The sequence below is a fragment of the Salvia miltiorrhiza genome, chromosome 3, assembly GCF_028751815.1.
Source record: "Salvia miltiorrhiza cultivar Shanhuang (shh) chromosome 3, IMPLAD_Smil_shh, whole genome shotgun sequence".
Lineage (NCBI taxonomy): Eukaryota > Viridiplantae > Streptophyta > Magnoliopsida > Lamiales > Lamiaceae > Salvia > Salvia miltiorrhiza.
Window position 1 is genome coordinate 15365880 of NC_080389.1, and position 23213 is coordinate 15389092.

Below are 23213 nucleotides of genomic sequence, written 5' to 3' on the forward strand. Positions count from 1 at the left end.
TTTTTACTTCGTTGTACCTCGAAGCAAACACATCCTCGGTGTAATTATACTATTTGATAATTCCATATAAATAGTAAACATTGTTACTCTACCTATGAAAATAATTATCATTTGATGAGGGTGAATTATGACCTTAAACTATGTCATTCACTTGGAATATATCTGTCACAATATCTATGGTCCTATTTGATGCAACTAAAAAGTGGATTAAAAAACTGGGACGCGTGTGGTAGTAAGAAAGTTAATGATGGACACAATCCAATCCTATCCCAAAATTAAAGAATAAAAAGTGATTAATTATTCATGGACAGATTTTAATTTGTGATAGACATCGACATAGACCAGGAAAAAAAAAAAAAAAAATGAACACAACAACATTACGCGTGGATGTAGGCAGTTCATTATGACATTATTATCACAGGACATATTTTTAGCTTTTTGTTAGAAAAAAGGTGACTCGTAATAAATTCATAAAGTAGGCTTCTGTCTGTCAGATGTCCACGGTGTGGCCTCTAAGACTCAAATTGTGAACTCACTTTTGCCAACCATAAAAATATCACATATGGAGTACATGTTTGCATAGAAACTACATTTAATTAAGGGTGAAAATTAAAAATATTCACTTTATTAAATTATAGGTAGGGAGAAGATAAATGAGAACAGATAAATGTGATGAGAAATGAAAATAAATTTGTAATGTTAAATTTTTAAATATAATAAATGGGGCAAATTTTTACATGGATTCGAATTATGAAGCGAGCCAAAATTTTATGAATTAATTAAATATCAGTCAGCAAGATTTCAGGTCCTCTTGGAACACAATATTCTTCCCGGGGAGGGAACGCGGCACTGGTACCCTCCGTCCGCGAGTGTCCTCCGGGTTGATGTTGATGTCTCTTTCGGGAAAGATGGGTTGTGTTGTGGGATGAGATTCGTAATAAGGGATTGTCATAGGCAGATCATCATGGCTGGATGCCAAACTATAGGGTACACAAAGACGGTACTTATGGGCAAACTTCACGCCATTTTGCTTGCGGTTGGAACCTGCCTGAAAAATGACATCGGCCCCATTGTGGTTTACACTGATTCGCTCCTTGTTGTGCATGTTTTGTCGGACAAGACACATGGATCGGATTCGCTTTGTGATGAGTTATGGAAAGCTTTTGTTCATGCTCGTCATCATGTCGTTTTGAATTTTATTCATATGCGGCGTGAGGCTAACTGTGCAGCTCACGAGCTCGCTTGACATTCTTTTGTTTTTTCTGATGTGATGATCTGGAAAGCCGATTTTCCTAATTGGCTTCTAGATATTGTTATTTTCGATTCCTCGTAATAAAGTTATTCACTTTTCGTTTCAAAAAAAAATTAAATATCTTTATTCAGTTGCAACACTATATACTGACTTATACAATATTCTTATTTTTCACAAAAAATAGCATTCTCACTATAACCTAATCTTATTTTTATATATGACATACTTAGTTTTAAATGTAAGAACAAAAAATTTACACTCACTGTCCACCTAAAATTTTTTTTCTAATGTATCATTTTCGTCCATCTACAAAAACATGTTCCAAATTATTTTTTGTAAATAATCTCATTAACTATTATCCTGAAGATTTTTACATCTTTACACGTATTGTTATTCATGGACCCACCATCTAATTTGTTCTGTCATTTCTCTGACTAAATTTATGCTTTAAAAAAATTGTGAAATCATTTATCCATCATTAAATAAATAATTAATTATTTTTTAAAAAAATTGTGTCAACCTCCCTTAAGACTTCTTTCCGTGAACGAAGAGAGTATTAAAAGGCTTCATTTCTTTTTTATGGTATTAGTATTATATTCAAAATTTTATCTGTGAACCACATCAATAATACAACCCTTAACAATAAATTCATCAAATTTCTTTTTAAGAACCTTAAGTTCGTCATAAATGGTACTCCCTCCGTCCCAGCCCAATAGGCTCGCTTTCCTTTTTGGGACGTCCCACTCCAATAGGCCCAGTCTAAAATTGGAAATAATTAGGGCTCTAATTAGAATGGTTAAGTATTGATTAAAGGGGATATACACCCTAATTAAAATCCTAAAATTTCTATTCTCCCCACTTCCCTTACGCCCTCTTCCCTTCCGCCTCTTCTTCACTCTTCCCCTCGGCCTCTCACCCTTCTGTTCTCCGTCACCGCCGCCCCCTCCCCCTTCTCTCTCTCTCAACCGCTGACTCTCCAGAGCTCCTCCGCTTCGCCGTCGTCTTCCTCTTCCTCATCCTCCAGCGGCTCCTCCTCCGCGGCATCTTCTTCGTCCTCCTCCTCGCGGCCAGCATCTTCTTCCCTTCTGCCTCACTCTCTCTCTCTCTCAACTACGAAACCCTAGCTGTCACTCTTCCCTTCCGCCTCTTCTTCACTCTTCCCCTCGACCTCTTCCCTTCCGGCTCTTCTCCCCTCAACCGCAACCCACCTCTGTCACAACCACCAAACCGTTGCCACCGTGATGTATACTCGAAGGTCCCTCCCGATTTGTGCGAAATCGGATGAAATCGGGCCTGTGAGCAGCGGATATGCGTCGGGCTCTCAAGTACCCGTTAGATCTGAGTTCTCTGAGCATCTCGATGGCTATATTCCATGTCGTTTTCGAGGAGATCGAAGGAAGATGGTTCGACAGAAAGTGAGGAAGGCGGTTCAAGGGTCGAAGGCCTTCGGATCTACCGGAGACCGAGTCGCCGGAGGCCATGGTGGTTGTCGTTCCAGAGATCGAGTCGCCGGAGGCCGTGGTGGTTGAAGAAAAAGAAGAGGCGGTGACTGGCGCAGAGGAAGAGGCGATTTGTAGCATCTGTGATATGCTGATTATGGGTGATTCCCTTGTTGAATTTTTTATGGGTGATTCTCGTTGCTGAATTGATGCTCTGTTATTGATGCTCTGAATTTTTCATTCTTAGTTCTGAAAGTTGAAGAAGAATGAAATAATGGAATTTTTGTTCTTGATTGTTGCATTTGATTGTTGCTGAAATAATGGAATTTTTGTTCTCTCTCTCAACGAATTTTGTTTTCTCTATCAGATTATTACTCTTCGATTTCTGCTGCATTTGATTGTTGCTGCATTTGATTTGTTGCAAAAAGGGATAGCTACGAAATGTGCTGAATTTTTATTGATTGTTGCTGCTTAAAACAAATGTGATTAAGGAATTAAAAGAACACTTAAAACATTAATTGTTGGTGGACCACACAATTTACTTACCAAAAAGTGACTTTCTTAATCTCCGTGCCGAAAACAACTGGGCCTATTGGCCTGGGACGGAGGGAGTATTAGTTTATAATCTGAACTTGTATAATCCAATAATATAAGGTACTTTTGTGTGGATGAATGATAAAGAGGGACAAAAAAATTGACGTGGAACAAATTAGAGATTTGCAAGAAAATTATTCTTTGTAAGGAAAAAACGACCTCACAATATCTTCACACAGTAGTGTTTAGAAGAAATATAAGAGCCGTACATAGGAAATTAGTGGCATAATAGTCAATTCAGCAGAAGATATATTGACACGGATAAAGTTGGATCATAAATGTGAATTGCTACTAGCCTACTAGCATGGCAAAAAAATCCCCTCCTCACCTCTATAAATATATCGTCCAACACAATCAAATATTCATAAATCTCACCATTTTAACCCAAATATCAAATTTCCCCTCTGCCATCACTTCCTCTGCTATAATCTATTGATCCTTTCCTTTTATCTGGGATCAATTTTAACCCAAATAAATCATCCTTTTCTTTTTCTTCTTCGGAGAAACAGGGGCATTTTTTGAGAACCCTGCTTCCTCCCCTGTTTCTAAATTTTCAAAAAAATGGCAAATATTCATGATTTCAACGCTCCCCACGCGCTATCGCAGCTGATTCTATCGACGAATTCCAACACGTTGGATTCGATCTTCTCCTACTGCGAAGCTGCGAATTCCGTCGCTGCTGCTCAAGCAGCGACGGAATTGGAATTTCCGTTGGGCTCGTCCGTGTATTTTAGGCAGAGAGATTTGCTGCGGAAATTTTCCAACGAGAATCCGCGGATTCCCGCGGCCGACCCGGTTCGGTGCGAACCGGGTTTGTTTCCGACTTATTTCAGCCCGAGCAAGAAGAAGCTGTACAGGGGCGTGCGGCAGCGGCACTGGGGGAAATGGGTGGCGGAGATACGGCTGCCGCAGAACCGGATGCGCGTCTGGCTCGGCACCTACGACACGGCGGAGGCCGCCGCCTACGCCTACGACCGCGCCGCCTACAAGCTGCGCGGCGAGTACGCGCGCCTCAACTTCCCCAACCTGCGCGATCCGGCGAGGATCGGCCTCGGCAACGGCGCCAGGCTCGCCGCCTTGAAGAGCGCCGTCGACGCCAAGATCCAGGCCATCTGCCAGAAGGCCAAGCGCGGGAGGAAGATGAAGGCGGCGGTGGCGGAGAGCAGCAGCGCCTCCACCACCACCACCACCACCGAGGAGAATAACAAGGCCGCGGAGGAGTCGCCTTCGCCGTCGTCGTCTGTGGCGAATGACGAGAGGTGGAGCGCCGGCGGTGGCGCGGAGGAGGACGCGCCGTGGAGCGGCGGCGACGCGGAGTCGCGTGAGTGGTACTCGCTGGCGCGGCTGCCGTCGTTCGACCCCGAATTGATATGGGATGTTCTTGCAAATTAGTATTATCAAAGTAATTCAGAGCAGTGTTTGAATTGTTTTTTTAAATACTAATTAAGTTTAGTTTATTAGATTTCGAATTTATTTCCTTCTTGAGGTTGTTTGCCACTGCCAGTGTGCTCTTGTTTCACCTTAAGTACGGATTTCATGTTTCCATAATTTTACTTCTCTTGTGTTTAGTTACTCTCGCTTTGGTTTAGCATGAGCTTCAACAAAATAGTTCATGATTTTTATGTAGGAGAGAAAATGTGTCATCACTCATTATTATATAAAATGAGCGGTTAAGATTGAATAAAAATTGGTTCTTTCTAGAGAGAATAGCAAATAGTCACATATCATATAACCTCTTAATACAGTTACCTCCTCCTCATTTTTTGATTTTGGATTGTTAGCCTCTCAACATCTTTTAAGGAGCATAAAAATTCCCTCTATTTTTTATGGACACTCAACTTTTTCCAATATTTTTTTTAATTATTATTTCTCAAGCCGGTCCCATCCTACAGATATAAATTGTCATAGTTCTTAAAATTTCAATTGAGGAATTATATTATTACCGACAACCATTATATAAGCATAATAAATTAAAGAAAAAAATGAAAATTTTCTTCATTAACATAGCAAAATTCAATTAAACCCGATGGAAAAAAAATAGAACTAAATGAAACAATAAAAAACGAAGGTACGAAACTTGTCCACTTCTATAAATCTTGAGACAATATTTTCGGGCTTATATCAAACAAAAGGAAAATTCATTAAAAATATTAAGTAAAAGAAGTTCAGTCACTACAAGAAAACACGCGTTTAACGACCGAAATTAACGACCGAAATTTTCGGTCGTTAATTTTGCGGCCTTAACGACCGATTTACGACCGATTTTATTTTTTATTTATTTTTATTTTTTAACGACCGAAAATTCGGTCGTTAAATATTTTTTTAATATTTTAATATTTAATTTTTCTTGACGACCGAATTTTCGGTCGTAAAAATTATTTTTTTATATTTTAATTATTTTTTTAATTTTAACGACCGAAAATTCGGTCGTTAATATATATTTTTTTATTTTTTTATTCGGTCGTTAATATTATTTTTTAATTTTATTTATTTATTTATTTATTTATTTTTTAATATTTTTTAAATAAAAAAATATTTTTTTAAAATTTTTTTAGAGACCGAATGTTTCGGTCGTTAAAATTATTTTTTATTTTTTTATTTATTTTTTATTTATTTTAATTTATTTATTAATTTATTTTATTTATTAACGACCGAATAATCGGTCGTTAATTTTATTTTTTCAATTTAAAAAATTTTAAATTTCGTTTTAATTTTTATTTATTTTTATTTTTTGATTATATATAAATATATATATAAATATTTAATTATTTTTATTAAATTTCTATTTAATTATTATTTTCAAATTATAGAGAATATTTTGAAAATGATTGTTATTTTCATAATATTATTCTATAAAAATAGATAATATTGATTATTAATAAAAATGTGATATTATTTGCAAATAATAATAAATTATTAGAATTATTATAATAAATTATAAGACTTATTATAATAAATTATTAGACTTATTAGATTTTCTAAATTATTAGATTCATTATTTTCAAAATATTAATAATTTTATTATTTTAAAATAATAAAATTATTTTTCAAATATTAATTTTATTAATATTGATTATTTGATTTAATATTGATTTTGTTGTATATTTGATTGTTATTTTTCATACTCGTATTTTCTTTTCTTTTTTTAATTACGATAATATTAATTTTTTATTATTTTAAATTCAATCGTATATTTATCTTCAATGTTTCGCCGACACCACAAATCTTAGTTATTATCTCGACATATTATAAGGTTATGAATGATTAATGATATTTTATTTTGAATTAGAGTTTAAATGAATTAATAGGTACTATATATATCAATAATACGAGTGTTCTCTATTGGTGACTACTCGAAAGGAACTTAAAGGTTAAGCGTGCTTGACTTAGAGCACAAGTAAGATGGGTGACCTACTGGGAAGTTCGTCAAATGGTATGCAATTAAGGTCAAAATACATTAGAAATACACTAAAAATACTTGTGGGATACAAAGATATATATATATATATATATATATATATATCAAAATTATTTTTTTCGAAAAAAAATATTTTTTTAATTAATTTTTAACGACCGAATTTTCGGTCGTTAAAAATAAAATTTCGGTCGTTATTTTAAAAAAATAAAAAATAATTATTTTTTTATTTATATTTTTTATTTTCTCTTTTTAACGACCGAAATTTCGGTAGTTAAAAATAAAAAATCGGTCGTTAAATTTAAAGACCGAGAAAACGGTCGTTAAAACTCGGGCGACGATGCAAACAACGACCGAAAAAAACGGTCGTTAAATCGGTCGTTAAAAATATTAACGACCGATTTTTGGGTTTTAACGACCGAAATTTCGGTCGTTAGAGCCGCATTTTCTTGTAGTGAGTCTTTCTAATAAGAGCGTGACCCACTTGAGAAATTGAAAGAAAAAAAAATGAAAAATATTGGACGAAGTTAAGTGTACGTCTAGAATAAGGGGAATTTTGCACTCCATAGGAGATGTTGAGGGGCTAACATCTCAAAATCAAAATATGGGGAGGTAAATGTGTTAGGGCCTTAAGAGCATCCGCATTGGTGTTACATGATAGCTTACTTTATGAGGGGGGACCACATGGTGTAAAGAGGCTGCATTGAGGTTACATGATAGCCTATATGATTTTTTTTAGTTTTGATTTTTCCATTTTTCATTTAAGTTTAATTTCATAAATTTAAATCACACAATTTACTTCAAATTTAAATTGCATTAATTTTGAAATCCTAAAAATTACATAAAACTTAATAAAATAAAAACAAATCCTACAAATAACTATTCCGGCCCTAGAGGTCCGAAACATGCCCAAACATGCTCCATCAAATCATATTGTAGCGCGGCGTGCAACTGCCTATCTCGGAGAAGGGTGTCTCTTTGCACATATTCCTCGAAGGAAACTGAGGTTGCTCGACCACTCTCCGTCGAGTCACTGCTAGACGCCCCATGTCCCGCGTCGTCATCTCTCCAATTGGTTGCTCCTTCACCTTCGTGTTCCACAATCATGTTGTGGAGAATGATGCAACACAACATGATGTCCCGGAGGTGCTTCAGGTACCAATTCCGCGCGGGACTGCGAATGATTCCCCACCGAGCTTGAAGGACTCCAAAAGCACGTTCGACATCCTTTCATGCTGATTCTTGCATCTTCTTGAACCTCGCCTCCTTCTGATTTGTCGCCATCGGTGGACTCTTGACGAAGCAACGCCACTCTGGATATATGTCGTCGCACAAGTAGTAGCCCATCTGATAGTAGCGATGGTTCGCCTGAAAGAGCACAAGCGGGGCTGTTCCATCCAACACGTCGGCGAAGAGAGGCGACTGGTTGAGAACGTTGATGTCGTTGTTCGAACCAGCGACACCGAAGAAGGCATGCCAAATCCACAGATCGTGGGATGCAACGGCCTCCAAGATCAAGGTTGGCTCCCCTTGATCACCGCGTGTATATGCGTCGTGCCACTCCTTAGGGCAATTCTTCCATCCCCAATGCATACAATCAAGACTCCCGAGCATCCCGGGAAATCCATGTCGCGTCTCGTGCATCTGAGTCAGGCGTGTGATGTCCTCCAGCGTTGGACGACGCAGATAATGGGCTCTAAAAGCCCGAATGACAGCCTTGCAGAACTTCTTGGGGCATACACGCCCGGTAGAGTCGGCGACTCTGAGGTACTCGTCGAAAGTATCCGCACTGACGCCGGTGGCTAATTGGCGGATAGCCGACATACATTTCTGCAAAGGGGAGAGAGAGTCCCGACCTATTGCATCAGTGGTCATCTGGAAGTAAGTATCTTCACCTTGAGCAGCCTCGACGATGCGCAATAACAGCTCCTTCTGCATTCGAAAATGCCGTCGGAAAAAAAGTAGGTTCGTACATCGGATTGTCGTTGAAGTAGTCTTGCATAAGACGTAGATGGGCTTCCTCTCGATCACCGTGGACGTAAGACCGGGGACGTTTAACACGTCCCGGCTCCGGCGCCGGTTGGGTGTAGATTTGAGCAAGTAATTGTTTCTGCAACTCTATCTCCTCCATGATCGTGTGAGCTACACCGTCGGATGAATCAGACGAAGAACCGTGGTCGGATTCCGCCATTGTCGGAAGAAAAAAGAAGAAAAGGCTCGAAAGGTGTAGATTGAAAGAGGAGAATTGTGGAGTGAAAGTGAGGAAGAAGAAGGAGGAAGAGAGAATACAAAGAGAAGAAAGAAAAAAAAAAATCGAACGGTCAAATTTGTGAATTTTTTTTTAATGGCGCGTGTGAAACACGCGCCTTTCTTCAACAGCAAAATGGGCTACACGTTAGAATGTGTAGCCCTCGTGTAGGCAAGGCCCGCATCGCCTTACACGATAGCGGCCTTACACGAGTAGGCCGCATCGTGTAAGCGATGCGGATGCTCTAAGGGGTTATATGATAGAGTTTATTTGCTACTTCTCCTTTCTTTTTATAAAGGGTTAATATGCAAAAACACCCCTAACATTACCACCCCAACTATACTTAAGCCCCTAATCTAACATTGATAGCAACTAACACCCTAAAGTTCATTAAGTACTACAATTAAACCCATAAACAAACAATTTCTTTCACAAAATTAAGAAATTCATTTTTTTGTTCTATATAATATATAAAAGAAGAGTTTTCTCCTACATTTTTTCCCACCATTTGTTATCTCTCTTATCGCATCAATTTTTTTATTATTTTTCATCTCTTTTTTCTTTTACAATTTTAATACATTTCTAAATAATATCAAATTTAATTTATGAAGAAATATTTAATAAGCATCTTATGCTTAAGTTTGTAACAAAATATTTAATATGGTATAAAAATTATTAAAAATAAATTTAAAACAAATAAGTTATTAAAATGTTAAAATATTCTATTTTCTTTCTCTTTGTTAACATTTTACAATTCTTTTATTTATGTTTGTGTATGAAAAATATTTATTTATATAAAAAAATTGATGGGAGAAGAGAGAGAAAAAATGGAGGGATAAAACGCCCCTTTTATATATTATATAAATTAAAAAAAAATGAATTTCTTAATTTTGTGAAAGAAATTGTTCGTTTATGGGTTTAATTGTAGTACTTAATGAACTTTGGGGTGTTAGTTGCTATAAACGTTAGATTAGGGGCTTAAGTGTAGTTGGGGTGGTAACGTTAGGGGTATTTTTGCATATTGACCCTTTTATAAATAAAGGAATTTCTAAGTATAAATGATAAGGAAAAGATATAGATCATATCCCTAAAAAAACTGACATACTTTTTACGGACGCCAAAAATGATAAAAGTGGTATATTTTTGGAGACTGGAGGTAGTAATGTATTAAAATATTCTTTTTATTACTGTAAAAATTTAAAAATAGATGTAAAGATAAATAAATAAATAATTATTATTTTTACTTAATATATCGTTTTGCTCTTAATTCACGACTAAGAAGCTTCGTATTTATAAATTTAAGCAAAATAGAGTCATTCACGATTAAAAGATATTTTGATCATGAATTATAAATAAAATATGATTAAGTTACGATTCATTACAAGTTCGTGATCGTGAATTAAAGGCAAAATAAGATCAATTCACAACTATACAACTTGGTGGTTATAAGTTATTATAATTATAAAGATAAATTTGTAATACAATGCTGCGAATAACTGCGGATGAAATTGGGCTCGTATACTAAATGAAATTAGATTCTAAGTTAACAAGAAGTGTATAAATTTTTGTCCTCTATTGACATTATAAATTAAGGGTGTGTTATTTTATTGATAAATAATTTATCATAAGAAAATAAGAGATAATAAAAAAATTATCCCTTTTAAATCTCTTCTTTTTTCCCCTCGGTTCCTACAAAAGAAAATTTACATTTTTCATCTATCGTGTTGACTTTAAAAAGGAATAATATTATCATACAAAATATGAAGGGATAATATTATTGGGGTGGGTTTAGCGCGCCCCAATATCTTTTTTTAGGCTTCGGATGAGCTCGAGTCTGGGGTCTTGGGGGACGTGTTCATTTGGTTTCTCCGCGATGGTTGCTATCCCGTCGACGTTGAGTTCCTTTTGTCACCAATTGAACTGTCATCGTGGAGTTGGTGATGGGCATTTTTGCCCTTATGGTTTTTTTTCCCCTCTTTAGGGCACATGATGGTGCTTTGCTTTCTTACGGCACGGGGAGACCGGATTTGCTTAGGGGCGATGGTTAAGCCGGAGCTTCTGAAGCCTTTCCTCTCTCCGTTGACGTTTCGTTGGTTTTGTTTTTTTTTTCTTTTCTCTTTGCGGTTTTTAGACGAGTACTCTTTTTCCTAATTATGATTTTTTTCATGGGATTTTCCATAACAATGTTTTAATGAGGCTCGACCCTTAGTTTGTTTTCCTGTGCATTCAAGGGTTTCTTTTAGGTCTTTTTTCCTATAATAAAATCGTGTTTTAATAAATTTATTTATCATTAAAGTAAAAGGTAGTAGTGGAAAATAGTAGAATTACCTTTTGTAGAAATTAAGGGAAGAGAATGAATGAATTTAAATGGAGAATTTTCTTATTAAGGTTAGCCATGCTTACAGAACGACCATTCTAGCTGCTCATAGTCTAGTTCAGTTTTCTAAATTAATCTTATTGTCGGTCGATTTGTTGAACTGTGAATTTCACTACTTAATTGAGGGATATGGTTTTGAATGAAATTACGTGAATATGAATATATGTTTTCTGGTTAAAAAAATAAGGGAATAAATTTTTATTATTCCTCATTTTCTATGACAAATTTATTAATTAAACAGAACATGCCCTAACTACATACAGAAAATTGGAAAACCTTATCGCCCTGATATAATTAGAATTCCGCATATGTAACGGCAGTAGAGACCTCTAAACTAGCTATATAGTTGAAAAACAAAATTTAGACATATTGTGTTGCCTATGAAATGGTGTCATGTGTGATGCACAAAAGATGTCTCAAGAAAATAATTTAATTTGTAGTCCAAATTGATGATTCTTACCTCTTGTTTTACTATGACAACACGCCCGTATAGGAGTGTCAATGCTTATATTTGTTTGTTATAGATGTTATAAATATGCATTACATTATCCTTAAGGAGATATTCAAAGGATGTAGATTTCAATTTGTAAACAATTAAGTCTATAGTTTAAACCCCACTGCTCTTTCATTTGAGATATATGCATTACATTTGAAAGGTGAAAATATGATACATTATATATATAATGGTTAATCATAATTTGCAATTATATAACGATCTAGTAAAAAAGTCTGCAACTCACATTTTTATTTAAAAAGCTACAAACTTAAAAAAAAAAAAATCAATTTATGCCCGTTACATAATTCGATGAGTTGATCTATATAATTTGACAATGAAATAATGAATCAACTCGTCAGATTCTCAAGTGGATTATAAGTTGACTTTTATATCTAACATAAAAATAATGTGATTCGATCATTTCGTTGAGATGATTCATCATAAATATCCACTTCGTGAATTATAAGTTGACTTTATATCTGACATAAAAATAATATGCTTCAATCATTTCGTCGAGATGATTTATCATAAATATCCACATCTTGTTTTTATCACAAATACAAAGTTTTATGCGACTTCACAAGTGGCTCTAACAAGTCTTACATACATCGTTAACTTAGATTTCGTGGCAACTGCTCCACCATGACAAGTATCCGCCTTACACACATTCAAAAGAATTTATCTGAAAAATAATTATTAATGTTTAAATATACTGATTTTGAATGTATTATAATTTTGCACACAAATTTGGAAGCTAGGAATAAATGTGTGAACTTAAAAATTGTTGTGATTTTTTCACAAACTTTTCCCCAAATTGAATGTGTCATGACTAAATTGAATCTAACATGACACCAATCCAATCAAAGAAATATCGTATTGCTTGTAGATATATTTTAAAATATAATTTGTTTAAGTCCATATCGTTCCTTCCTCCCTCAAACACAACCAAAAATTGGAGAAAACTTGTGAAATATACCATTGTTTATGTGCTTGTAAAAGATACAGGAGGGTCAGTTTCTTCCCCTGTTTAAAATGGTAAAGAAAGGATTTAAAATATTTCACCCTTCCACGAAAAACTTAACACTTTTATTTATATTAGTAGGGTTCATATAACTTCATTTACATTTAAAGTGAGACTCTTATTCCACTAACAACGCCACTAATATTTTATTAAAATCCATGTCGTTCACAATGTGACAATTTTTTTGTTAACGGAGGGAATAGGAGTGAAGAAGACTAAGAGGTGTGGTGCTCAAAGTGATTGTAACGAGAATGTATTCTTGAGATTCATGCACTCTCTTATTATGCTTAATACTACTTATTTCGTCCATGTAAAGTATGACACTTTAGCTCTATTTGGTGTTCACTAAAAGTATAATATTTTTTTAGTATATGATCTCACGCTCTATTTTTATAGTATTTAATTTTACAAATACTCCTTATTTACCAAAATTAAACCACCCAATGACCCACACTAATTCAACTTGAACCACTAATTTCTAAATAGTGAAACTTTTTATCAACGAAAAAGTAAAATATATTCACCAATCATTTTATTAAAACTTGTGTCAAACTAAAGTTTCATACTTTTCATGGCTAGAGTAAGTATTACTAGAAAGAAATGGGAGCGACAGAGATATTGGCTGCAAGAAGACGTCTATACGGAGCCATGACTAAAGTGCGATGATGATGCGAAGCACCAGGCGAATGATTTGTATATATTTCATGAATTTCAATTCAACACTAAAAAAACATAATAAAAAAATTATTTATTTTTATCGAAACAAATAGTTCCACTGTTCAAACAGTGAACCGATTTGGAACTACCAGTTCACGGTTCGAAACGTAACTATCTACGGTCTAACTTTCTTCACGATCCGATTTGAGTTTTTTTTTATAAATTAACAGTTTAAATAAAGAAATTTAAAGGCCGCATCCCAGAGGACTTAAACACAAGATCTTTGGCCTTGGACAATAAACCCTTATCGCTTGGTCAACACACACAAAATTGAAACCGTAAAACCGACGGTTTCGATCCAGTTTGAATCGGAATTGTTGATATGTCTTGAATTTTCCGCTTCGGTCAAAATCAGTTTTGGGCTTTAGGCCCAATTTAGGTGTTTTATATCAGTACTATATATATAGTTGAGATCTGTAATCTATAACTCTACCAGCATAATAAAATTTGTTCTCCTCTCTGTCCGTGGATGTAGCCAAATTGGTGAACCACGTAAATCTGTGTCTTCTTTACGTTTTCTGTTTGATTGTGCTCTTTAATCCTATTCTGTCACAACAAACTGGTATCTAGAGCCTGGTCGTTTCGATCAGGGGATTTTTCCGCACTGTTAGGATTTTTTGGAGTCGATTAAGAATGTCTGCTTTCAACATAAAGGTTGACAAATTCACCGGGAGAAATAGTTTTGGCCTATGGCTGATCAAGATGCGATCTCTACTGAAGCAGCAGGGTTTGTGGGCACCGTTGTTTGGAAAGATGAAATCTGATAAAGATGATGAAGAAGAGTGGAATACTCGGGAAGAAAAAGCCCACTCGACTATCATGCTTTGTCTGTCTGACGATGTTATCATTGAGGTTGCCGATCATGAAAATGTCAAAGGTCTCTGGAAAAAGTTAGAGAGTCTCTACATGACGAAATCTCTGACCAACAAGTTGCTTCTGAAGCAACGTCTGTTCCGATTACGCATGCAGGAAGGTACTCCCCTTCGGAATCATCTAGACAAATTAAATAAAATTTTGTTGGATTTGCGTAATATTGATGTTAAAGTAGAAGATGAGGATGCTGCTTTAATTCTCTTAGTATCTTTGCCTGAGTTGTATGAGAATTTTGTTGAATCGTTTATTACTGGGAAAGATACTTTTAGGGGTGAGCAAAAAATCCGAAACCGAATAACCGAACCGATCCAAACCGAAATTTTAAAATATGGTTCGATTTTTTCGGTTCGGTTTTTTTTCTCATAAAAATTCAGTTTTTCGGTTTGGTTCGGATTTTTTAAAACCGAACAAAACCGAAAAATCAAATTATATTTATAATATATAAATATATATATACATATATATATAATATTTTAATTATAATTTTATAATATCTAACTTCTAATATTTTTTTAATTTTATAGTTTTTTTTTTGGAATTTTCGGTTTTTTTTCGAAAATTTCGGTTTTTTCGGTTTTTTTCGAAAATTTCGATTTTCTTCGGATTAATTCGGTTTTTCGGTTCTGTTCGGTTTTAATTATAAAAATTTCGGTTAATTCGGTTCGGTTTGTTCGGTTAATTCGGTTCGGTTCGGTTTTTTTTTAAACCGAACTAAAATATGGTTTGATTTGGTTTTACCAAAAATCGAACCATATAACCGAATGCTCACCCCTAGATACTTTGTCTCTGGAAGATGTTCGATCTGCCCTCCACAACAGATGAGATCGTCAACAGGCCACTAGCTCGGCCACAGAAAATCAAGCATCAGTGCTGTCTGTCATGGGTAAGGGACAAAAGAAATATGGGAAGCAGTTAAAGAAGAAGTTGAATCATAAAGCTTCTAAAGGTCCTAAACCCGAAGACATTTGCAATTATTGTAAAAGACCAGGGCACTGGAAGAATGATTGTCCTAAGAAGAAGATGAAGTAGGAGCAGAAAGGGGGTGCCAGTGGTTCTGCAGCTGTGGCAGAAACTGATACGAATTCTGAAGATGATCTAGCATTGGTTGCAGCTGCACAGTCACATCGTAATGATGTTTGGATTCTGGATTCTGGGGCATCATACCATATTTGTTCAAACATGGAGTTCTTCTCGACCTATGAGCAGATAGATGGATGCAATGTTTCCATGGCCAACAGTGCTGTCTGCAAGGTGGCTGTAATTGACTCAGTCATGATACGAACACATGATGGGGTATTCTGCACCTTGAATGAAGTTAGGCATGTTCCACTGATGACGAAGAATCTGACATCATTGAGTCTTCTTGACAGCAAAGGTTTCAGTTTCAAAGGTGAAGGTGGAGCGTCAAGGTTCAAAGGTGATTCTGACAGACTTGAAACGTGGTACCTTATATTATCTGCGAGGTTCACCAAGCCGGTCCCACATAGCAAGTTTCAACATTGTTTGGAATATGAAGCAGAAATGAGGAGTATGTTCATCTGGCATTGTAATGATGCAACTGTAGGGAAGATTCAAGTGAATGTGGAGATTTGTTGATATGTCTCGAATTTCCCCTTCAGTCAAAATCAATGTTGGGCTTTAGACTCAATTTGAGTGTTTTATCTCAATACTATATATATAGTTGAGATCTGTAATCTGTAATCATAGCCGCATAATAAAATATGTTCTCATCTCTACCCGTGGATGTAGTCAAATTATTGAATCATGTAAATCTTTGACTTATTTAGGTTTTTGTTTAATTGTGCTATTTAATCCTATTTCATCACGACAGGAACCGTGAACACCTCACGGATATTTTGATAAAAAAAATTGTGTTAATAGGCAAAAATGCCCACTCCCTTATCTTTTTTTGTAAAAATGCCCTCTCTTATCATACAAAACATTCTATGCCCTAATTATGTGAAGTACCTATTTTACCCTTTGATGTTGATGGGTGTGCTTGTTTTTTTGTGAAAGTCTTACACATTTGACCGATTTGACAGCTATCAGTCATAAAAGTCAACGATTTGACAGTTATCAGTCAAGAGTGCATATGACCGTGGGTGGCTAGATTATGTGTCCGCCCGGCCGGACACATGATTTTACCGGGCGGACACATTATTTTATCGACCGGACACATGATCTGCCACCCAGATCATGTGTCCGACCGATAAAATAATGTGTCCGCCCGGTGAAATTATGTGTCCGCCCGGGCGGACACATGATCTAGCCGCCCATTGTTTATATGTATTCTTGACTGATAGCTGTCAAATCGTTGACTCTTATGATTGATAGCTGTCAAATCGATCAAATGTGTAAGACTTTCACAGAAAACCAAGCAAACCCATCAAATCAAGAGGTACTTAAAGAATAGGGCATAGAATGTTTTGTATAATAAGAGAGGACATTTTTAAAAAAAAAAATAAAGAAATGGGCATTTTAAATTTTTACTCAAAAAAATTTGGGGCGATATTTTGATAATTTTGTTTATCGATAATTCAATAATTTGATTGGGAGTTCCCCTTAATTGTTAAAGCTTAAGCTCGAGATATCTCCAACTGAATAAATTTAATTCGATTCATTTTTTTCCCGCCAAATCCCCACCCCTAGGTCTTTATTTTTCCCGCCATTTCTCAATTCCTCATTGGCTTTTGCTGCCTGCACCGTCTTCCTACAACACTCCGATCGTTCAATTCTAGTATTGTATCCTGCAATTCTCCAGAATTCACGATTGTTTTGAGCTTAGGGTTTTCAGCAGGTTTTTTCACTCCGATTATCCCCCTTTTTCCTTAACTCCAGTAATTCTAGGTAGGAAACGCTGAATTGTTCGGAAATGGTCAGAGAAGAAGTTGAGAATACGAGTACAGACATGGTAATCGACGGAGTGGAAAGAGCGCACAGGTCAAACAATGAAATTCCTGATGGATTCAACTATAACTATCTCAAGATTTACTACGGTACACCTTTTGTTTGTTTTGTTTTGTCTTCTCTAAATTCAAATTTCCCAAATTCGATTCATCTTTAACCTTAATGCTTGGTGATTTTATATTTTTCAATATTTTGAGTGTTGGTTTTACGATCTTAATTGTTGCCCTTGGGGGGACTGGAGCTTGGGAATAATTGCTTATCTTGCTGAATTTTGCTGGAATATGTGGGAATAAAATCTGGTCGATCACTGTATGAGAATCATGTTGATGTTTTAGTTGTGGATTGTGCTATACTCAATTATGCTTGTGGCAGCATATAGTTTCAGCTTGAAAGTAGGAACGGAAGCAAAATTAAATAGTTCTCCACCCACTTTGATCGTAGAACCAACTAAGGATACATATATTGGCAGATTTGGTTAATTCCTCTGTCAATTACTTTACTATTCGTGTTTGCACAATTATTCTTTGGAAGATAAACTGAGAAGATATTTGTTCTCTTCAGACTTCTTGTTGTGGTTCTGGAAAAATGTAAAAAGTTTCTCAAAAATTTAGGCTTGAAGTGCACGAAATGAATGAGAATCATAACCATGTAAAAAATTTATTATCTGGTTTGCAGAATCATAATTTTATGAGTGCTATTTTTCTCTACATTGTGAAGTTACTCTTTTCTTTGATCTCATCTTTGCAGGGAAGTTTTTTCCGTATGCTGATATGCACAAATGGATGTCATATGGAAATGGTAATCCTTATTTTCTTATGCGGCTCCTGCTCTAGTTGTCATTCTTTTGGCTGACTTATCTAACTATATGTTTTACTTTCTAGATGGAAAACATCCAGGCTGTGATCACTCTTACTTTGGGAGAAGAGAGTTTTCATTCACCTTAGAAAATGATATATACTTGCGGTTTCAGTCTTTCAACAATGTAGCTGATCTTGAAAAGGCCATTAAGGAAAAATGCCCTTTCAAAATTGATATTGGTCCTGTTTACAGTGTGGATGTAAGTATAACTTAGCTTATACTGCATAGAGACCACTTATTATAATCTTGCTAGAATGCCTAGTTTCTGTCAATTTTGTTCACTGATACAAATATTTACTACTAATAGAAAATGCTACGCATATAGGATCGGCATTCCTACATGAATACATTTTCAATTGCCTTGAAATATTATAGTAAACCATCCATTTTTTCACCATTGGATTTGCAGCCTGCAAAAAGACATGCTTATGCGCAGTCTGGTGATAATGTTTTCAGCCCAGTGGAGAGGGAACTCATATTTGATATAGTACGTAGTTATTCTCTCTCTAGCTTTTGTATTTTGATTGTGGTGGAATTTCAGATACATGTGAAGTAAATGAGTCCCATACTCCCATAGGAAGCCCAAATTATGAACCCATTGCCTTACAACTGCAGGACATATCGGATTACGATGATGTCAGATTTTGCTGCTCAGGAGCTGATGTTTGTTCAGCATGCTGGCCATTGATGACAGTGGCCATTAAAATAATTGATTCTGCACTTAGAGGTAGGAAATGATGTACATGATATACAAAATTGTCTTAGTATGAAATTTATGATTGTGACATAAACCAAATTACAAAAGCACAGTAATGAAATACCAGAAGCATCAGACTACTCAATCCTTTTAGGCATTTGCTTTAGCTGTTCAGTGTATCACAAATCCAAATAAAATAGAATATGGGCATTTTACTAATGAATTGGTATCTTTAGCTGTTCAAAAGTATCATGCATTCTGCTATTTAGTTGGTATCTTTAGCAAATTCAATTTACAAATAATGCAAATAAAATTAGCAACAGGAAACCTGGTTTGTTGTTTGCAACTGAACACTGGTGTAAGCTTGCCTAGTTGAAATAATTTCATTTTCAAATATCTTGCTTTATTGATTTACAATTGAATTTCTGGCAGTACTTGCCCACTCTTTTGTACACTCACAAGTCACAAATATAGGTTTCTTCTATCTTTCACTAAAGAAGAACTTCTTTGCCAAGACAATACTCTCCCACTCTGTTATTCTGACTCTCTCTCTGTTTTTTATATAAGTTTTGGTCTTTCAATGCTCTAGTTAACTTGTTTGTTGACTCGATGACTCTTTTTGGCATGTTGTTGGCCATATTGACTTATATGCCTCTTATGTAGAGGACTTTGGATTCAACCACATTTTATGGGTGTATAGTGGTCGTCGTGGTGTGCATTGCTGGGTTTGTGATGGAAAAGCGAGAAGGTAATGGTGCTTTAGTTCAGATATAATTACTTTTGACATTTTCTTGACTCTAGTATATACTGAATTGTAATTATCATTGGCAAGGTTGAACAATGAACAAAGGGCGGCCATAGCTGAATATTTACATGTCCACAAGGTTTAATCTTATTCTTGTTGAATAAGTTGAATCTATTTGAATATATCTCGAGCACTATTATGGTTCTAAAATCCTTTTGTTTTTTTGTATGTCGTGTTTTGCTCCAGGGAAATGAAAACAGCCTTAAAAAGGTTACTCTAGTTGGGCAGACGTTTCATCCTTTCCTAGGGTAAGCAAATTGTATGATTGATGTATCTCTCTAGTTCTTCATTCACTAAATTACAATTTTTCCATCCAACAGGAGATCTGCTGAAGTTGTGAAAGAATTTTTCGAGGAAAAGTATGTTTTGAGTCAAAATTTATTTTCAGATGAAGATAGATATGAAAAGATACTGGAAATGATTCCAGATGAATGTAAGCTAGTGTGCTTTGTAATTTCTATTTCTTCTTTGTAGTGAAAGAAATAGTAATTTATATCCTTCCCCTCTCTTAATCCGGCAGCCATTACTTCTGAGCTTCGGGGGAAGTGGCAGGATAGGAAACGCTCACGTGAGGATATCAATGTTGTTCGATGGGGTCAACTTAAACATCTTTTGCAATCAGGGAAGCAGAAGGTATGAATCCTGGTATTGATATTACATTATAGGCCTTTACTAGGTGATAAGGAAGAAACACAGAAAAATTCGACATAATCTTTTTCTAGAACCATGTAATATTTGTGCTTTGTTTACATGTAATTGCTGTTCTGGTAGTTTCCTCATTCAGCAGAGATAAAAATATTAAAAATCAAATAGATTTTCTATTTGATACATTTGACCGGTATTATTAGCTGTATCCTCTCTAATTCCTAAGTGATTCTTCACTGTATTTTAGATGCTGGGTATCCGCAGGTGTGTTGAAGAAATTATGTTCACCTTCACCTATCCAAGACTTGATTTGGAGGTTTGCCATGCTCTCTTTTCAGTCGTATTTTGGTTTAGGGAAGATCATATGTTTAGTTCTAAGAGATGTATACAGCAATGCTCATTATGTCTGTGGATTGGTGCATGAAGTTTGTTGTTTCCATCTCAGGTCTCAAAACACATGAACCACTTGCTGAAGGCACCTTTCTGCATACACCCGAAAACAGGTTTGTTTAACATACCTCCTTGTATCTTCAATATATGCTGCCCAGGATGATCATATAATACTTGGCAATAATGTCTTGGTGAATTTCTTACTTTCAAGTTCATCAACATATTATTAATTTATAATCCAGTTTCTCATTATCTTTTCAGGCCGTGTTTGTGTTCCCTTTGATCCTAAACACTGTGAAGATTTTGATCCTTCTTCTGTGCCAACTCTTTCCACGGTGAGTAGTCACAAGTTAAAATTTATACAAACTGAAAAATACTTAGATTAGACGCCTAGAAAATGTATAAAACATTTATGATCATTATTGGTAATGTTGTCTGGTAATACACTTTTCTGGAACTGGATACTTCCACTCAAGATAATTTTCTTTACTAGATAATACTGTTGATCACACTACTCGGATGAATATTGTTGTGATATTTTTTGCTCAATACGTTGCTCCCAGCAGAGGCATAAAAACTAGTTTAGTTAGAACTGTAACACAACTACAAAATAACACATAGTATTGGCTTTCAGATGGCCAATAAGTCCATTGGCCAGCCATGTTCCTTGCCATTTACCCGCTGTTTGATCTTGTAACTGAACCCTTGGATGGTGAATTCTGCTGTAATTTATTTTAAGAAAACAAATTTGCGCTTCTTGTCCATGACTTATATTGCACGATAGCATGATATGTGTTCTTTTAGGCTTATAGTGTGTTTTCTTGAGTTAAATTGCCATTTCCTCCTGTTCAGTCCTTAACAGAGGGACCTGATCTTTGATGCTTTTTCCGGATCTCTACTCTTCGACTTAAAATGATTGTGGAAGATATTATTCATCACGATGCAGTGTTGATGACTGAGTAATCCAATTTTCTTTTTGGTGAACATGCAGCTTCTGGAAGAACTAAACATGGGGGCTCTAGGAAGTGGGGGTGAGGAAGGTATGTAGTAATAATCTTTCAAAGTTCAATAAAAAAAAAAAATCTTTCAAAGTTCAAAATATCAATATCACCTCTCTCTCTTTCTCTCTCTCTCTCTCTCTCTCTCTCTCTCTCTCTCTCTCTCTCTCTCATGTTCATAATTGTGCCCACAATGTGACCTTTTGCCATTTTGGTGAAACCTTTTGTTGGCAGAATTGGAAAATACCTCACTTGGCAAATCAATCAGATATTTTAGGTCTTCTTTTTTGCATCCTCTGCTTAAATCCTGCAAGGTATATTCCTAAGCCGAAATCTTGTCTTTATCGATATATGACTTAATCTAGTGGGAAAAAAGCAAAAAGAATAAAAGCAAATTGTACCCCTATTGTTTTCCTTTTATACAAATAGAATTTGCCCTCAATTTGTAAAGATATACTCTCTCCGTCTACGAAAATTATAGTGTTTTCATTTAGGTACGCATATATCTTTCAACTTCATTGACACTCATTATTTACAAAAAATCCATTTCGCAAATCATTTATTAATTATTTAACAAATTAATTTTGGTGTCAACATTTTCCAACTATTTTGATAGACTTAGAAGAGAGTACATATATCTTTTTCCATCATACACTTCCCATTCCTTGAACTTTATTCCTTTGAAAAGAAGTAGGGACAGAAAGCAAAATTGAAAAGTTAATTAAAAAAAAAGTACAAGAGACCAAAATAGAAGAAATATACCGAGTGCCAAATGTGCATTCTGTTTATTCTATTGCTCATTTACATCCATTTCCACTTGTTTTCTTATACGGTTGTCGAGATATTTACGACTTGATGTAATGGTAGTTCCCAGATATGGTTTCTTGACAGATTATATTTATATCTTTGACTATTGTCAAATTAATTAAAATATGTGGTGTGTAATTATTTATTTTTAACAATACAAATAACAAATAATTTGTGTTGAAAAATGCAGGAGGATATCGAAAATGCTTATGCTGCTAAAGTTCAGCAGTCAAACAATTCGTTAAGCTGGTAGAGAGACTATGAATTCCTGTTTGACAAATCACAAACACTAACACTGTTGCTTGATGTAAATGCTCGTTGTTTATTTAATGTGGGAAGAGCTACTTTCGTGTCTTACATTTATTCCATCAATCAATGGCTTATTTTTATAGCTGAACTGAATGCTAAACAGCAGCAATCTACCCACAATTTACCTAAGTAAAAAATAATTTAATTTATTTAATTTATTTTTTAAAATAAAAATAAGATTTAGTTATTTTATCATATTCTCTACATTATAATTATTTTTTTACAATTTTTTGGCAACTTTTTTATTTTTATTAAAAAATAAATTAAAAATAAAAAATGCAAAAAAAAATTTAAAAAAATAAGTACAATGTAGAGAATATAATAAAATAATTAAAATTTATTTTTATTTAAAAAATAAATTAAAT

At 35.1% G+C, this 23213-nt stretch overlaps 2 protein-coding genes across 2 annotated transcripts; both read left to right on the forward strand.

Moving 5' to 3' along the window:
- Window positions 1-3513: 3513 nt before the first annotated feature.
- Window positions 3514-4852, forward strand: LOC131017812 (ethylene-responsive transcription factor ERF061-like). The gene has a single exon (XM_057946546.1). The coding sequence runs from the start codon at window positions 3847-3849 to the stop codon at window positions 4675-4677; it is 831 nt and encodes a 276-aa protein (XP_057802529.1). The 5' UTR covers window positions 3514-3846; the 3' UTR covers window positions 4678-4852.
- Window positions 4853-16932: 12080 nt separating this feature from the next.
- Window positions 16933-22930, forward strand: LOC131017813 (uncharacterized). The gene is made up of 17 exons (XM_057946547.1): window positions 16933-17174; window positions 17280-17428; window positions 18087-18137; window positions 18221-18396; window positions 18607-18684; window positions 18813-18924; window positions 19558-19642; window positions 19727-19778; window positions 19886-19947; window positions 20020-20132; window positions 20220-20332; window positions 20592-20660; window positions 20790-20847; window positions 20996-21069; window positions 21726-21774; window positions 21967-22046; window positions 22730-22930. The coding sequence occupies exons 2-17, from the start codon at window positions 17305-17307 to the stop codon at window positions 22790-22792; spliced, it is 1359 nt and encodes a 452-aa protein (XP_057802530.1). The 5' UTR covers window positions 16933-17174; window positions 17280-17304; the 3' UTR covers window positions 22793-22930.
- Window positions 22931-23213: the final 283 nt, after the last annotated feature.

Bases quoted from the DNA above. Each gene is read 5' to 3' on its own strand.
- LOC131017812 (XM_057946546.1), top strand. From the start codon at position 3,847: ATGGCAAATATTCATGATTTCAACGCTCCCCACGCGCTATCGCAGCTG.
- LOC131017813 (XM_057946547.1), top strand. From the start codon at position 17,305: ATGGTCAGAGAAGAAGTTGAGAATACGAGTACAGACATGGTAATCGAC. The intron at 20,333-20,591 runs GTATGAATCCTG...ACTGTATTTTAG, and splicing joins TGCAATCAGGGAAGCAGAAG to ATGCTGGGTATCCGCAGGTG. The intron at 20,848-20,995 runs GTTTGTTTAACA...TTATCTTTTCAG, and splicing joins CTGCATACACCCGAAAACAG to GCCGTGTTTGTGTTCCCTTT.